A 14,422-nucleotide genomic window follows, 5' to 3' on the forward strand; every position below is an offset into this window, starting at 1 on the left:
TTTTTTTGTGTGTTCCTCTTGTTTTTATGAAATATACCTATGATCTTACTCATGATTGGTTAATATGTAACTGCAAACATATTTTGTCGTTTAATAAATCAATGACATTTTCATTTTAAAGTTTCAGTTTCATCAAATGTTTCAAAATCTACCAGAATGTACAAACTTGAATTGTTGAGAATAAATGTTTTTTTTTTCAAGAGTATGAACAATTGACTACACTGAGATTTATAACATAGTAACAGGAATCTGTAACAGACTTGTGGGCCGAGATATTTAATAAAAAACTATAAGGGTTTCATTCACATTACTTTGGGTTCTTACAGAAGAAAATAAAGTGATTAAACATCAATTATGTTTGGTGATCAATAATCAAAAACAGCTTTAGTGATTGATTGATGTGAGTGATGAAAATGTATAGATGTTAGTTTAAATTTACATTTGGATGATTTCAGAGACTTCAATATAAACACTGCAGACTATCATATATGTCTTTCAAACACTGAAGGACAGATTGAATATTTAGAGGTCAATATCTGAATCAGTTGAAGTATTTCATAAATGTTCTCTGAATGATCAGCAATGAATAAAGAAGTTCTTGCATAAACTCTCTTGCTTTCCACAGATTTGACCCGTTCTGAACTCTAATTATAAATGTTCACACTGTCACACTATCTCTGTGTCTGACACAGCTTTCTTATGAGCTTGCATTATATATGTTTTATTGTCATACAGTTGCATATCATAGATATTTAAAGATCAACTTTACACACTGTGTGTTGCTTTTCATCATGATGACTGTTGCTTAGCAACGTGTGGCCTTCGTCTTCTGTCCGTGACAGTAACATGTGGGACACACACACACACACACACACACACACACACACACACACACACACACACATATATATACATATATATATACACAACCCTTTAAAAGGTTGAAATTTTATTTTTATTTTACTTTTTATTATGCTGTCATCACTGTTTCTCATTATGTTTCATGTATGCAGCCTAAATGTGTGTTTGGTAGGAATATATAAAATGTGCATCAAGACAAGAAAGCAAAATAAACATTTGATTTATTTTTTAGGACAAACATTTATCTGACATAAGATCACTTCGTCTGGGTTCTTTGCATTGAGTTTCATATACAGCCTGATATCTAAAGTGCTGCTGGAGTTTTGCAGTATTATGTAAAACATTTTTAAATACAGGTCAGCTTCTGCTAACCCAATTACTGTAGAATTAAAATCCCAGATGAATCAAACCCACGATAGTGCTGTAAGTACAGGAAGAGGAAAGCAGAAAATATCAAATCTTTTGAGAAAAAGTCTCTTCTGAAACTCTAGAGAAGACACACATGAGTTTTCTTAACTAAGAGAAGCAAGAATCCAGCAAAAGTTTTGATTTTAATCTCATAAATGTTTAGTGATAGTTGAGAAAAGTCTTGTGTGATTTTGTTTCTCGGTCTGTCTGAGTTAGAGTTGTTATGTTGATGAATGATGAAGTGTTAACAGGTTATGAACTCTACATTATTCACCTGTTAAAGCTCAAGATCATCTTCATCAATCACAAACGGCCAAACTGAAGACACAGCAGCTCTATGAATTACAGTTTTTTCGATTGCTAAACAACAGTGGGCACAACTGGAGCTACATGTGCAAAACTCTAACTACAGTCTGCAATACCAAAAGTCACGTGAGCTAAACTGTACATATCACCTGCAAAACTCACTTCAAGCAACACAACTCTTAACACATGACTCAAAACAGCTCAGTGCAGCCAAACACTAAACACAACCCTCACTGAGATAACACACACTGTCACTCACAACAAAAACACTAACATCAAACACCAATACACAAAATACTAACTTTTTATATTTACAGATTGAACAATTTCAGTGACTTCATACAAAGTAATGTTTTCTTCAAATAATTATTTATTTATTGATTGATTTATCACATGATTTATTGACATTTTTAGAACAGAACAATTCTTTAAGGTAAATGAAAATTTGCAGTTTCCTTCAATAGTTTGTAGTAATTTATGGAATTACAGTAATGAGAAAAAAAGGTAGAAACTAAAAGTACATACTGTAATTCAAACAAATAAATGAGGGGCTAATCCTGCCTCTCTCATCAGGCCACTACATGCCACCCTTCTCCCTCCACAAACCCGTCTTCCTTGTTCCATTTCCAAAATGTGTCTTTCTGAGCTCTACCTATCATATTTATATAAAAAGTAATATTATATATATATATATATATATATATATATATATATATATATATATATATATATATATGAAATTGGAATTTATATTTATATGAAATTGCAATCAGCAGTGTTTGAAAGGCACAAGGCTGAAATCAATTGTGTTTTGAATGTGTGGTTCACAGTTTTGACAGCAGTGTGTTATTTGAACAAAGTGCTGTAAATCCACAGTGTTGTGCAGGTTGTGGTTAAAGTCATGGGATAAGTGTGTAAAGTTTTGAAAACTGTGTTCAAGCAATGAAAAATGAACTAGAGTTTGGTCCACATGAACTGCTGCTATGCAGACTGTAGTTAGAGTTTTGCACATGTGACTCCAGTTGTGCCCACTGTAGTTTAGCAATCGAAAAAGACTGTAAACATTCACATATAAATTCACATACATTTTTAAACCATAATCATATTTATATAAAGTAAATTCAAAACAACATAAATAAGATTCAGTCTTCATATGAAGAACAATAATTACAAAACAAAGTAAAACACTCATAATGACTAATGTAATGTGTTGGAGCCATTATATATTGAGTTTCTTTGTTTGACACTAGATGGCGCCATTAGCCTTGGTGATGTATTTAAGTTTGTGTTAATGAGCCACAGGTGGCAAGGAATTGACGGTCAAACAAACTTTTTTGACCGTGTGAATCGGTTGTGCTAATGTTACGTTCGTATTTTGTTTATTTGTTATGAAGGTTGAAGTTTTGTAAAGTATTTTATTTGTCTTTATTTGATTTATGTGCCATGATAATAAATGGACTGGCATATTCAACTTCATCCTAAGATATGGACAATACATTTTTTTTGTTTTTAGCAAGCCTAATGCACGCGTCAATTCAGGACCCATAACTCCTTCCCCGTCGTTACATGTTTAGTCAAAAAAGTTTGACCAAAGGAGCCTGAATATCAGTTTTATTAACTTTGGCATTTGAATCCGATCGTTTGGGAGACTACAGTAAAAGTCAGCAGCTGATCTGGAGTCGGATGATGTTCATTCGGGACTGTTTCGTTTTATCGGATTTTCTGTGGATTATTGCTCTCTTTGTTCACGGATTTCAAAGGACTATGAAGTTGTAAAAGGACACAGCGTACACGAACACTTGAGTCTTCAGCCTGGTACTGAGGTATGAAAGCGCTTTCTCTTGAACTTGAATGGCCATAAACTGTGTGTACACACGAAACGAACAAACACAAATCCAATGCGCATTGGTGGTAAAAGGGGTTTTGAAAAAAAAATGAGTACTTATTTGCTTGTGTTTTCTTTAAATGCTTGTTTAGCTTACCCATGTTTACAAAGTGTTGTAAGGTAATGCTTATGGGTTTAAAATATGCTGTGAGTATTTAAATATTTCAAAATGGCAGATAAAAATGAGCTTGAGTCTCAAACACAGAAAGCAGAGGCTGAAAATGTTGAAAATGTTGTTCGAAAGAGAGATGTTAAACTTACTGAAAAAGGGTTAATGGCAAAACTCTATACTTTGCAGAAATTAAGAAAATCAAAGTTTAACACAGCCTCTAAGTTAAAAAAGTCAATTCAAGAGTGTTTTGGAAATAATGAATTTAAAGATGTGGTCAAGAAGATGCTTGAAAGGTTTATATTACAATGTGAGGAAGCAAGAGAAGCACATGAGTCTATAATTGCTTTATTGCCTGATGATGAGAAGGATAAGCACGAAACATGGTTCAAAGCCAAGATGTTATGGGCTGAACAGTTTAATGATGTGGTAAATGAATGGTTGGATATGCCACATGAGGAATGTGGACGTGCTCCCAGTGAAATTGAACCCAATGATAGTGCTTCAAATATACAAACACAGATCAGCAGTGGTAGCTGCCACAGTTCACGCTCCAGTAAATCTAAAAGCTCTGTGGAACTTGCACGCATTGAAATTGAAGCGGAAAATGCAGCTCTTGTCGCTGAGGCAGAGGCTTTAAAAGCTAAGCATGAAATTGAGCAACAAATGGAAATGCTACAAAAACGTAAGGAACAAATGAACATTGAAGCAAAAATTGCAGCCTCCAATGCAAAGCTATCGGTGATCAGGACTTTTGAGCAGCAAAAGGAAGGTAGCACTGCAGCGGACGGGATGGAATCCTATATCCGAAAACATGCAAAAACCACAACTGCATCTCTCTATCCACACATTGAAATACAAAGGGGGACTTCTTTGCAAAGTTACATAAATGCTACTTCACAACTTGAATTATCTCAACCTGTACAGCAACATGCATTAAAGCCCAGAATAACTGCTTCAGTAAATCCTAAAGATACACTGAAGATACTTCAAAAGCAACAGGAAATGACAGAGTTACTTTTACTGCAACAAAAGTCTCAACATTTGCCACCACGTGAGATTCCAGTGTTTGAAGGGGATCCTTTACAATTCAGTTTGTTCACAAAAGCTTTTAAATATTGTGTCGAGGAGAAAACAAGCAAAGGTGACTGTTTGTATTTCCTTGAAAGATACACAAGAGGGCGCCCAAGAGAAATTGTACGAAGTTGTATGAATATGGCACCTGAAAGGGGTTATGATACAGCTAAAGCCATGCTTAAACAGCAGTTTGGAGAAGACTATCTTGTTTCTGCTGCATATATGGAAAAGGTGCTTGGATGGCCCATGATTAAGTATGAGGATATCACAGCTCTTCAGGAGTATGCTCTCTTTTTACGTGGATGTTGCAATGCAATGGCAGACCTACAATACATGCAAGAGTTGGACATGCCAACAAACATGAGAACAGTGATTCTAAAACTTCCATTTAAATTCAGAGAAAAATGGAGAACTACTGCATGTGACATCATGGAAAGACAGAAACGAAGAGCAAGATTTAATGATGTTGTCACATTTATTGAATACCAAGTTAAAGTCATTTCAGATCCAATATTTGGGTCAATTCAAAATCTAGAAACAAAACCCACTGGTAAACCAAAGGACATCTATAAATTTAAGCCACAATCCCAGTCAAAACCAAAGTTTAAAGGAGACAGTTTTGCTACCAATGTTATCCATGTTGACAAACCCATTGTAGGTAAAACCAAAAGTACAAATGATGAGCATTCAAGCAGTCAATCTAAAAGCAACTTATCTAGTTGTTTGTTTTGTTCACAAGGGCATTCTTTGGAGCAATGTACAGGGTTTGGCAAGAAGAAACATAAGGAAAAGGTAAGCTTTATAAAGGAAAAGGCTGTTTGCTTTGGTTGCTTACTCGTTGGACACAGAAGCAAAGACTGTAAAAGGCGCCTAACTTGCAAAGTATGCAACCAGAAACATCCCAGTGTTCTTCACATTTTTTCTAAAGAGCTCAAAGTTGATAAAGCTGTCAGCACGAATGATGAACAGAATGCAGAACCTTCAATTAATAACGTGCTTGTTTCTGCACAGACATGTGGTCATACAGGGGCCGGGAGTAACAATGATATTTTGCCTATCCTTCCAGTCCAAGTAAAGTCTGCAGTAGGTAACAAAGTCATTCAGACTTATGCATTTCTGGACACAGGAAGCACTTCTACTTTCTGTTCAGAAAATCTGATGAGAAAGCTGCATCTAAATGGAAGAAAGACCAAAATTAGTTTACTTACAATGAGTCCCAAAACGACAGTTTCAAGCTATGTGGTAAACAACTTGGAGATTTCAAGTCTCAATGGTAAAGTTTTTTATGGGTTACCAGAAGTTTACACACAGAAACAAATGCCAGTAAGCCCAGCAAACATTGTTGAACAAAAAGACCTAACTAAATGGCCATATCTTGATGGTATTTACATTCCGCATATTCAAGCTGAAGTAGAGTTGTTGATAGGTACCAACGCCTCTAAATTACTTGAACCATGGCAAGTAGTGAATAGCCAGGGAGATGGTCCTTATGCCGTACGTACCCTACTGGGGTGGGTTGTAAACGGTTCGCTAGGCAGCTCTCAAAATGAACAACATACTGCTAGAGTAAATAGGGTGTCTGTTGAAACATTGGAATTGCTATTGGAAAAGCAATACCAGCATGATTTCAGTGAAAAGGTGTCAGATGACAAAGAAGAAATGTCCCAGCAGGATAAAAGGTTTATGGAAATTATGGAGAAATCTGTGAGCTTTAAAAGTGGACATTATAGTTTGAAGTTGCCTTTCAAAGAGAAAGATCTTGCTATGCCAAACAATCTTAACGTTGCCAAACAACGTCTGCTTGGAACGAAGAGAAAACTTGAAAGAAACATGAAATTTCAGCAGGAATATACTGATTTTATGAATGATATGATGAGCCAAGGTTACGCTGAGAAAGTGCCAGAGCATCAGTTGGATCGAGATGATGGTAAAGTGTGGTATATCCCACATCATGGTGTCTACCACCCTCGAAAAGGTAAATTACGTGTAGTTTTTGACTGTGGAGCAGAGTACAGTGGAGCATCTTTGAACAGTCAACTTCTACAAGGTCCTAATCTAACCAACTCATTAATAGGAGTCCTTTTGAGGTTCAGACAGGAACCTATTGCTTTCATGACTGATATCAAAGCAATGTTTTATCAGGTCACAGTGGCAGAGGAAGACAGGGATTTTCTACGCTTCCTATGGTGGCCAGATGGAGATGTTACGCAGGATGTTGTTGTCTTCAGAATGACTGTTCATTTATTTGGAGCAGTTTCCTCTCCCAGTTGTGCATGTTTCGCTTTAAGAAGAACTGCAAAGGACAATCAACACTGCTTTAGTGAGGAAGTAAGTGACACTGTTTACAAGAACTTTTACATGGATGATTGCCTCAAAAGCGTACCTACAGAACAAGCAGCAATTCAAATGATTAAAGACCTGACTGCTCTTTGTCACAAAGGTGGTTTCCATCTAACGCAGTGGATGAGTAACAGCAGAGAGGTCTTACTATCTATTACTGAACAAGACAGATCCAAAAATCTTCATGAGCTCAATCTGGATCGAGACCAGCTACCAGTAGAAAGAGCCTTAGGACTTCAATGGTGTGTGCAAACTGACACCTTTAATTTTAAAACTGTTTGCAAAGAAAAAACTCCAACCAGACGTGGCATTTTGTCTGTAGTAAGTTCAGTGTATGATCCTTTAGGATATCTTGCACCATTGACACTTCCAGTCAAACTTATCCTACAGGAGTTATGCAGAACAAACCATAACTGGGATGATGAGATTCCTAAAGTTCTTGAGCAAAGATGGACTAAATGGATTACTGACTTGGATCAGTTGAACACTTTCGAAGTTGACAGATGTCTGAAACCATCTAATTTTGGAGAACTGGCTAGTGCCCAACTACACCATTTTTCAGATGCCAGTGGAAGTGGATATGGATCTGTAACCTATTTAAGACTACAGAATAGTAACAATGATGTGCATGTCTCCTTTCTGCTTGGCAAATCTAGGGTGGCACCCCTAAAATCAGTCACTATTCCTCGCTTGGAGTTGACTGCTGCAGTCCTAGCTGTTCATATTGATAAAATGCTCAGAAAACAACTTCAGCTTCAACTGGAAAACTCTTGTTTTTGGACTGACAGCACATCTGTCCTAAAGTATATAAAAAATGAAAACAAGAGATTCCGTACCTTTGTTGCAAACAGGATTTCTGCAATCAGAGAAGCTTCAGATGTAACACAATGGAAGTATATTCATACTTCACAAAACCCTGCAGACGTTGCATCCAGAGGATTGACTGTTCAACAATTGGTTACCAGCAAAGAATGGTTAAATGGACCAGAATTTCTGAAAGAGCCAGTTTCAACGTGGTCAAAAGACAACATTGACTTAAACGTTGTTGACAATGATCCAGAGCTGAAGAAGGAGCTCTCAGCAAATGCTGTAAATATTGAGGTCATCGAGAATGCAACCCATAGGCTAATCAATTACTTTTCAGATTGGAAAAGACTTAAAACCGCAGTTGCATGGATACTGAGAGTAAGGAAGGTCCTACTTGAAGTAAGTCGCCAAAGAAAACAATTGACAATGACTTTGAAAGATGACAATGTGTTGAAACAGAGATTGCAACAAACCAAAGCTTCATTTGGAGGTCCATGCTTGTCTTCAGATGACCTTTTAGAAGCAGAAAAAGCTGTAATCCAGTTCTGTCAATGGGAAAAATTTAGCACTGAAATTTCACTACTAAAATCAGAAAGATCTGAAATAAGAAAAGAGAGTGCTATACGTAAGTTGAGCCCTATTTTAGAAGATGGGATACTGAGAGTTGGTGGGAGATTGTGCAGAGCTGCTATGCCCAAAGAAAGGAAACACCCGGTTATTTTAGCCAAAGATCAGCATATTTCTACTCTAATCCTCAGGCACATTCATGTACAAAATGGTCATTGTGGAAGAAATCATATGCTCTCCATTTTAAGAGAAAATTATTGGATTACCCACGCCAATGCATTAGCCAGAAAGGTTATTTCAAAGTGTACCTTCTGCAAAAGGCACAGTGGTAAATTGGGTGAGCAAAAAATGGCTGACTTGCCTGTAGACCGAATAACTGCAGATCTTCCTCCATTTACTAATGTTGGGTTGGACTATTTTGGTCCAATTGAGGTAAAAAGAGGTCGCAGTTGTGTGAAACGCTATGGCGTAATTTTTACCTGCATGGCCAGCAGGGCAGTTCACTTGGAGGTGGCATACTCATTGGACACTGATTCTTGCATAAATGCATTGCGACGATTCATATGCAGAAGAGGGCAAGTATGTCACATGATATCCGATAATGGAACAAATTTCACAAGTGCCGAAAAGGAACTGAGAAAATCTCTTAAAGAGTTGAATCAAAGTAAAATCACCAAGGCTCTAGCACACAAAGGAATTAAATGGAGTTTTAATCCACCTGCAGCCTCTCATCATGGTGGTGCATGGGAACGTATCATCCGAATGATAAGAAAGGTATTATCCTCTGTTTTAAATCAGCAGACACTGAATGATGAAGAATTACATACTGTCCTGTGTGAAGCTGAGGCAATTCTCAATGATCGACCTATCACCAAAATATCTGAAGATCCAAATGATTTGGAAGCGCTAACCCCCAATCATCTTCTTACAATGAAGAGAGAACCCATCTATCCTCCAGGTCTTTTTGACAAATCAGATCAATATGTAAGAAGAAGGTGGAAACAAATACAATACCTCTCAGATCTGTTTTGGAAAAGATGGATCAAAGAGTACTTACCTTTGCTACAAGAACGTCAAAAATGGACAAAGGAAAGACGTAATTTTATGCCAGATGATATTGTTCTTATTGCAGATCCTTCAGCCCCACGCAAACCACGCAACTCCTGGTTATTTGGTAGAGTGGTAGAAACTTACCCAGATAAAAAGGTTTTAGTTAGATCTGCACGAATTCAAACCAAAACAAACACAATAATAAGACCTATAACAAAACTTTGTCTTTTATTGGAAATGTGAAAGGTAAATGGGATATGATGTACCTTTATTGTTAAAGAAGGCAATTGTTTATTCTTGATGATGATAATCTATTTAATGGCTCCTTATATTATTATATGATTTAAAATTGTTTATTCCTTATGTCATTAACAATTAGGGGCCGGAATGTTGGAGCCATTATATATTGAGTTTCTTTGTTTGACACTAGATGGCGCCATTAGCCTTGGTGATGTATTTAAGTTTGTGTTAATGAGCCACAGGTGGCAAGGAATTGACGGTCAAACAAACTTTTTTGACCGTGTGAATCGGTTGTGCTAATGTTACGTTCGTATTTTGTTTATTTGTTATGAAGGTTGAAGTTTTGTAAAGTATTTTATTTGTCTTTATTTGATTTATGTGCCATGATAATAAATGGACTGGCATATTCAACTTCATCCTAAGATATGGACAATACATTTTTTTTGTTTTTAGCAAGCCTAATGCACGCGTCAATTCAGGACCCATAACTCCTTCCCCGTCGTTACATAATGTCTAATGAGAACGCGCACTTGTTCAAACTGTTTGTCTGTTGCGCCATCTGCTGGAGATTTCATCAATTTACCACAATATCACTTTTCTGTTATAATAATTCTAATTTTGATGAAGCCAACGCGACATTAAATGCTGTTTTATTTACATTCAAAAGTAAAATAACTCATTTAAATGAAAGAAATGTTTATTTAGAATGAACACTAATGTATGTCAAAGTCACACTGACTGTACTATGAGGTTTTATCTCCTCTCCACACCCAAACTTATTAAAGACACGTCAAATATAAAGTCACTGTTTTTCATCTGTAATTAGGCTGTGAAATGTGAAACTTCACACAAACATCAGCAACTCAATCACTTACAGACTTCACTTCAGTCTGCCTGTCTGACTCTACACACGCACGCACGCACGCACACACGCACGCGCACTCGCACACACACGCATGTTGTTCCTGCACTCAGATTATTCCATGACACAGACACAGATCTCAAGTCAGCAACTTGTCTATAAAACTAGTAAACTGATCAGTCTTTAATGCTAGTTAATCTAATATATCACACAGTTAATATAGACAGATGGGTAGATATAGACATTAATATTATAATAATGTTATTTATTATGCTGATGTTACATCAGATTAGATGCTCTGTAGGGTTTGCTGATTTGATTTGCTTATCTGATGTAAATAATTCACTGGATTAAAACTACTGCTGAAATCATTTGCATAAAATATAATCTAATAAAAATATTCTGCTTAGAAAGACAAAACATTTATAATTAATGAGGTAATCAATATAGAGTCATATAGTCTCTCTCTCTCTCTCTCTTCTATATATTTTCTTTTTTCTGTGTCTCAGTGTTTTTGGCAGTCTTAAGGAATGTCTGGTGTGTTTTGGGACTCTGGCTTTACGCTCTGAAATGAGAGAGAGGCAGAAGAGGAAAGTTAGAGACTCGACCACAGAAATGTAAACACGTCTGGAGCTAAAATAACTCTGCTTTCATTGAAAACAGCTCGGAGAGTTACACCCTTAACATTAATATTGTTTAACTATCAAACACATTCAGATGAACTTTACCTTAACTTCACTATATCTTTACAGAATAATTACTGTCAAATCATGTAGATAATACATTAGATTTCTATCTAGTCAATGTTTTTCCTTAAAGTGAGAGTTCACCCAAAAATAAAAATGTGCTCACCTTCAAATATCTTTATTCTGATAAACATGTAACAAATATTTTGAGGAATGTTGATAACCAAACCATTCCTGAGCCCCATATCACTTCTATAGTAGGAAAGAAATAGTATGTAAGTGAATGGGGCTTATTTAAGACTCATTTTTGGGTGAACTCTCTCTTTAAAGGCATCTGATCCCTCAAACACCTAAAGAAAGCCTCATGACAGATCTCTGAATTAATACCAATGAAGAAACAACGTTGTGTTTTAATTCACAACCTGCACTAACTCTCTCTCTCTCTCTCGTCACGCAGTTCCTCATATTCATGATGATGTTTTTCTCCGGTGTTCGGATCTGGATTATAAAAGGTAAGTAATTCTCTATTTACAGTTTCTATCTTTATACACTTCTGATGGACAAGCATATACTGATGTGTTAGTAAATAATGTACAAGCACTGTGTGTCAAACCCTAGTAAGTTGCCTAACTAGACATAATTTTAGTGCATCAGAGTCTCAGTGTTTCTCATGTTGACTATCAGCAGCTGACGAGGAGCCTCGTGTGTCTTCATCTGCGCAGACGCGGCTGTTTTCACACGCGCACTAACTACCATCACAACCATCACCGAAACTAACTAACCGAAGACATGCTGAACTATTCATATCAATACCCATATGGTGAGTTCATAAATCTTAATACTTTATTTATTTTTGATGTAAATGTGTGATAGACTTCAGCACGTGTCGGTTTTATTGAAGTCTTAAGACGATAAAAGACGATCTCACAGAGTTTCATTGCAATGATTTAACCTGCAACAATGTATGATGCACAGATGAAACATCATTGAGCTCAAAACGAGAGTGCACTGATCTGAGTTCAGTAATATAGAGTCATGTTTTCCGACAAACTCCTTCATAGAGAGTCACACTGACAGGACTGTTGCTTGTTATCGTTTTATCAACTAAACAATATTAATATTGCTTTATAAAGTCACAATATAAATACAGCTAATATTATAACGGTGTGTTATGTAGATTAGTTAGTCTTTATCGTGGGTGATTAACTTAGTCCGAGTCATGGGTTTGAGTCAGTAAACTGAGTCTATGACTGAACGAGTGATGACGTTTCTTTGAATAATGTAAGCAGCACATTTCTGATTGAATTTAGGTCAGTTTTATTGGTACATCACTTAATCTATTTGTTGATTTAGCATCATAATCTCTTCTCTGGTTGAAGTTTAGTTTAGTTTAGTTGATCTTCTTCAGTATGTGTGTGATTTATGAGTTTATAGATGAGCATTTGTTTATCAGAGCGTTTGTCTGTCTGATCTTTTGGCTTCTGGGAATAATCTGAAACAGAGATCAGAAAATATTTGATGTATTTCCTCTTGATTATTTCTTATGATATGAATCATGTCTTCTGTTCAGACCTTGATTTTCTGTCATCAGTATTTGGCTGCATTCAGTTTAAGTTTCTTGATCTTTTGGTATATTAGAAGTCACTGTATTATAAAAACATCCTGAAAGTTCCAGAACTGAACAATTACTTCATAATCCAAAAACAACTTTTACTAAAGATCACCAATTATCTGATTCATGATTTTACATTTCCATTAATGTGTAATAATATGCAAAGTTATAAATCGATCTTAAAATATGTTAAGGAGCTTCACATTTCCGTCACTTGCTAGAGGTATTTGGCCAATCACAACACACTGAATAGCTGGCCAATTGGGGGACACTACACCTTTCAGAACGATGAAATCTGATGCATCCCAATTCAGGGTCTGGATCCTTGTAAGACCGTGGACTTTGACGTCATGAATTTATTGTATTTTAGAAAATATGACACATTGATGCAGATTAAACTAGCCAACAGTATATAAAATTTACCAACCTTAGAAATATACAAAAGTAAAATGCAACATGAACAATATTGCAGCATTAATATTTATTCATAATGTTTTTTAATCATAAACTTGTGAACACATTGTATTTTATATTTGATAGATTTACTAATGTTGGCGAGTGGGATAATGCAGATCTAACTGAATAAATCCTGACGGGTGATCAGGTGCAAAGAAGAGTGATGTTCATCTTGACGATTTTTAAATATTTCACTCTGTCTGTGTAATCCAGTCTCATAATCACAGGCACGATCACAAATACACAATATTTACTCACAATTCATCTCATTGTTCTATTTTTCGGTTCTTGTATACTGATTCTTCGCCTGCAAGCAGCGCATTTGTGTGTGTGTCTGTGTGTCCAGTGTCGTTGTTATTGTGCAGACTGCAAATGTTGTAAATCTTGAGTTATAGGCAGTAAAAAGTAATTTTAGTTTTGCTGTCTGTGCAGCTGTGAGTCTTTCTCAGAGTTTGTGATGTGACAGCATTAGAGATGGACTCTCGTGATTGTTTTTATCACTCATACGGTCGGTGTTTGAATTCAAGACAGTTTAGTTGAGATTATTTGTCTGTTTCAGATGTTGGATTATAGCACTGGTTTGTGTTGGATCAGTGAAACTGACTCAGACAGTAAACACAACTCAATGCTTTTGGACTGATGAATATTTTTCCTGTAACAGTAAAGTTTGTGGTCTGAGTTGCATTTTTCTCTTCATTGCTGTTATTCTGGTTCTGTTCCCTTTAAAAGGCTCCTAATAAATATCATTTAGGTGCTAATATAGCAGTAATACTAATATATTGCACTCTTTAGGTACAGAGATCTACTTTACTGTCCAGTGACTGAGTCTCTACTGTGTGTGAATGATCAGTGTTGACTTGAAGTTATTTAAAATGCTAGTATGCTAGTTACTAGTAACATCTTCAATCATGTAATGTACAAATGAAATTACTAATTACTTTCTAAAACCTATTTAGTAAATGATAGAAAGATAGGCCTGAAACGCTTCAATAAAATCATATAAAAGTAATCAGTTATTCTGGTCACACTTATTAAGGTCTAATTCTCACTACTAACTACTTTTGCCTCATTTACTCCTAATTACTGCTTATTAATAGTTAATAAAGTAGTTGTTATAGTGCATTAATATCTGCTTTATAAGTATTAATAAAAAGCC

The 14,422-nt window shown here is 35.9% G+C and overlaps 1 protein-coding gene across 2 annotated transcripts in view; it reads left to right on the forward strand.

The window, feature by feature from the left end:
• The first annotated feature begins 11,636 nt into the window (after positions 1-11,636).
• erg (ETS transcription factor ERG) overlaps positions 11,637-14,422 on the forward strand; it is an 18,678-nt gene continuing 15,892 nt past the window's right edge. Inside the window, exons 1-2 of one of the 2 annotated variants that reach the window (XM_055207314.2) lie at positions 11,637-11,710; positions 11,883-12,018. In XM_055207314.2, coding sequence (XP_055063289.2) covers positions 12,016-12,018 — 3 coding nt within the window. In that variant the 5' untranslated portion in view covers positions 11,637-11,710; positions 11,883-12,015. The remainder of the gene's footprint in view (positions 11,711-11,882; positions 12,019-14,422) is intronic. The other variant, XM_055207315.2, reaches the window with a different exon arrangement.

The sequence above is a fragment of the Misgurnus anguillicaudatus genome, chromosome 12, assembly GCF_027580225.2.
Source record: "Misgurnus anguillicaudatus chromosome 12, ASM2758022v2, whole genome shotgun sequence".
In the NCBI taxonomy this organism is placed as follows: domain Eukaryota; kingdom Metazoa; phylum Chordata; class Actinopteri; order Cypriniformes; family Cobitidae; genus Misgurnus; species Misgurnus anguillicaudatus.